The following is a 3,603-nucleotide window of genomic DNA, read 5'->3' on the forward strand; positions in this document are numbered from 1 at the left end:
GGGGTGTATAGGGGGGGTAACAGGGTCCTATGGGGTGTATAGGGGGGGTAATATGGTTCTATGGGGTAAATAAGGGACACGGTGTGGGGATAGGGGTGGTAATATGGTCCTATGGGGTGAATAGGGGGCGAGGTGTGGGGCTGGGGGGGGTAATGGGGTCCTATGGGGTGAATAGGGGGCGAGGTGTGGGGCTGGGTGAGGTAACATGTGGGACTGGGGGGGTCAACGTGATCCTATGGGGTGAATAGTGGGCGAGGTGTGGGGCTGGGGGGGTAACGTGGTCCTATGGGGTGAATAGGGGGCAAGGTGTGGGGCTGGGGGGGTAACTTGGTTCTATGGGGTGGGTGATGAAGGTGATGTGACCCTGTGGGGTAGATTGGGATGGTCACGTGACCCTGTGGGGTAGGTTGGGGTGGTCACATGACCCTGTGGGGGTAGATTGGGATGGTCACGTGACCCTGTGGGGGTAGATTGGGATGGTCACGTGACCCTGTGGGGTAGATTGGGATGGTCACGTGACCCTGTGGGGTGTATTATGGCCACGTGGTGACCCCCCACGTCCCCCCCCATTCCAACCCAGCCGCCATGTTTGCTGAGGAGCGCAAGGAGGGCAGCCCCCGCTTTGCCAAGCTGCACTTCCCGGTGGGGCTGTGGGTCAACAACCTCCGCAAGCTCCTGGCCCAGATCCGGCACCGCTGGCCCAGCGCCGCCTCGGTGCTGCTCCAACTGCTCCGACTGTGCCGAGCCGCGGCCACATGGCAAGGCCAAAGCGGGCCAGCACAAGCGCCTCTCCAGCCTCTTCCACCGCAACTATGGAGCCCCCATCACTAACGTCAGCGCCAACACACACGGGAACAGCGCGGCTGCCTCTGCCACGCATGGGAACAGCGCCACTGCCACTGCTGCTGCTGCTGCTGCTGCTGCCCCACATGGTGCTGGACAGCACTGGGTGAGTGCGGGGAAATGGGGCTCTATGGTACCATCACCCCATAGACCATAGGTGCCCATCAGCACCCCATGGAGCCCCATAACCCATAGAGCCCCATAATACCCCATAGAGCCCCATCATCGCCCCATAGACTGTAGGTTCCCATTAGCACCCCATGCAGCCCCATAGACTATAGGTTCCCATCATTAACCCATGGAGCCCTGTCATCACCCCACAGAGCCCCATAACCCACCATTGACCCCCATATTGTCCCCCCATCACCCCACTGACCCCCATATTGTCCCCCCATTACCCCATAACACCCCATTGACTCCCATATTGTCCCCCCATCACCCCATAACCGCCCATTGACCCCCATATTGTCCCCCCATCACCCCATAGCCCCCCATTGACTCCTATATTGTCCCCCCATCACCCCATAACCCCCCATTGACCCCCATACTGTCCCCCCATCATCCCATTGACCCCCACACTGTCCCTCCCCCATCACCCCATAACCCCCCATTGATCCCCATATTGTCCCTCCCCTCAGAGCCCCATAACCCATAGAGCCCCAATAACCCCATAACCCACACATCCCCATAACCCCCATCACCCCAATGACCCTATACCCCCCATAACCCCACACTGTCCCTGCAGACCCCTGCTGGTGCCTCGAGCTCAGCCAGGTGCTGGGTGAGCAAGAAGAAGCTGTGCCCACCAGCAGAGGCAGCGCCGTGTGCTCAGCAGGATGATGACGATGATGATGATGATGATGATGATGATGGGGGTGGGGATGATGAAGGCCGTGCCCCCCCGCACCCCCCGGCCGTGCTGAAGATCTTCGGGGCCGACATCAGCCACGGCGCCACCTACAAGAGCGTGTTGGCCACGCGCGGCTGCACGGCCCGGCAGCTCCTGCGGGAGGCGCTGCAGCGTTATGGGCTGCCTGGGGCCGAACGGGACTTTGTGCTGTGCGACGCCGTGGGGAGGAACGGCAACAACGGGGCAACGTGGAGAGCAAAATACGTCAGGGCGCTGGGGGACGAGGAGCGGCCATTGGTGCTGCTGGATGGATGGAGGGCAAAGGACGGGTGGAGCAGGAGGATGATTGTCAGGAGGAGGGACGACGCGGACGGAGCGGATGGGAACGGTGAGTGCGGGCATCACGTGGGGGACATGGAGGGACATAGGGGGACATAGAGCCACATACAGGGACATGGAGCCACATAGAGGGACATGGAGCCATATACAGGGACATGGAGTGGTATAGAGGGACATAGAGCCACATAGAGGGACATAGAGTGATATAGAGGGACATGGAGTGGTATAGAGGGACATAGAGCCACATAGAGGGACATGGAGGGACATAGAGCCACATAGAGTGACATGGAGCCCCATAGAGAGTGCCCCATAGGGTGACACAGAGCCCCATAGAGTGACATAGAGCCCCATACAGTGCCCCATAGAGGGACATAGAGCCCCATAGAGTTACATAGAGTGATATAGAGGGACGTAGAGCTCCATAGAGGGACATAGAGCCCCATAGAGGGACATAGAGGGATACAGAGCCCCATAGAGTGACACAGAGTGATATAGAGGGACATAGAGCCCCATAGAGTGCCCTATAGAGTGATATAGAGGGACATAGAGCCCCATAGAGTGCCATAGAGCCCCATAGCACACCTCATACAGCCCCATAGAGTGCCCCATACAGACAGTGAGTGCTGTGCACCTCATTTATTGCCCCACACAGCCCCATAGGGTGCCATAGAGCCCCATAGGGTGCCATACAGCCCCATAGGGTGCCATAGGGTCCCATAGAGTGCCATACAGCCCCATAGTGCTGCATACAGCCCCATGGGGTCCCATACATCCCCATACAACCCTATAGAGCCCCATAGAGTCTCTTAGGGTCCCACACATCCCCATAAGGTCCTATAGAGTCCCATAGGACCACATAGGGTCCCATAGAGCCCCATAGAATCCCATAGGGTCCCATACAGCCCCATAGAACCCATAGGGTCCCATACATCCCCATAGGGTGTCATACATCCCCATACAACCCCATATGGTCCCATAGAACCCCATAGGGTCCCATACATCCCCATACGTCCCCATACAACCCCATAGAGCCCCACACAGTCCCACAGGGTCCCACACAGCCCCATAGGGTCCCATACATCCCCATACAACCCCATATGGTCCCATACATTCCCTTAGGGTCCCATACATCCCCACACATCCCCATCTGTTCCCATATTACCCCCCGTTTCTCCCCCCAGCCCCGCCCCGTTCCAGCCGCTCTCAGTCCCGGTGTCGCGCAGCATCGGGCGCGCCGCCCCCGGCCAAGGATCGCGCCCAGAACCTGTCACTGCGCCGCAGCCACAGCGACGTGAACCTCAACAACCGGAGGCGGCGGGAGCGGCGGGCCGTCATCAGCGTCATGGGCGGGGAACATGGCGGAACCGGAACCGGAAACAGCGAGCTGGAGCGGAACGCGGAAGTGGAGCGCATCCCGGAAGTGGAGCGCAACCCGGAAGTGGAGGAGGAGGAGGAGGAAGGGGAGTTTGTGGTGCGGACCCCGCGGCACCGGCCGTACTTTGTATTGCTGCAGGGACACGGGCAGCAGGTACGGGATGGGGGGGGGACAGAGCTGCCACATAGAGCGGCCC

The 3,603-nt window shown here is 59.8% G+C and overlaps 1 protein-coding gene across 1 annotated transcript in view; it reads left to right on the forward strand.

Annotated features, from left to right (window-relative positions):
- LOC107307123 (ras-interacting protein 1-like) overlaps nucleotides 1–3,603 on the forward strand; it is a gene marked incomplete at its 3' end in the record, with an annotated part of 20,809 nt that overhangs the window by 7,508 nt on the left and 9,698 nt on the right. The window contains 4 exon segments of the mRNA XM_032441690.1: nucleotides 581–720; nucleotides 722–949; nucleotides 1,589–2,081; nucleotides 3,214–3,599. Of these exon segments, the coding sequence (XP_032297581.1) occupies nucleotides 581–720; nucleotides 722–949; nucleotides 1,589–2,081; nucleotides 3,214–3,599 (1,247 nt within the window).

The sequence above is a fragment of the Coturnix japonica genome, unplaced genomic scaffold, assembly GCF_001577835.2.
Source record: "Coturnix japonica isolate 7356 unplaced genomic scaffold, Coturnix japonica 2.1 chrUnrandom488, whole genome shotgun sequence".
In the NCBI taxonomy this organism is placed as follows: Eukaryota; Metazoa; Chordata; class Aves; order Galliformes; family Phasianidae; genus Coturnix; species Coturnix japonica.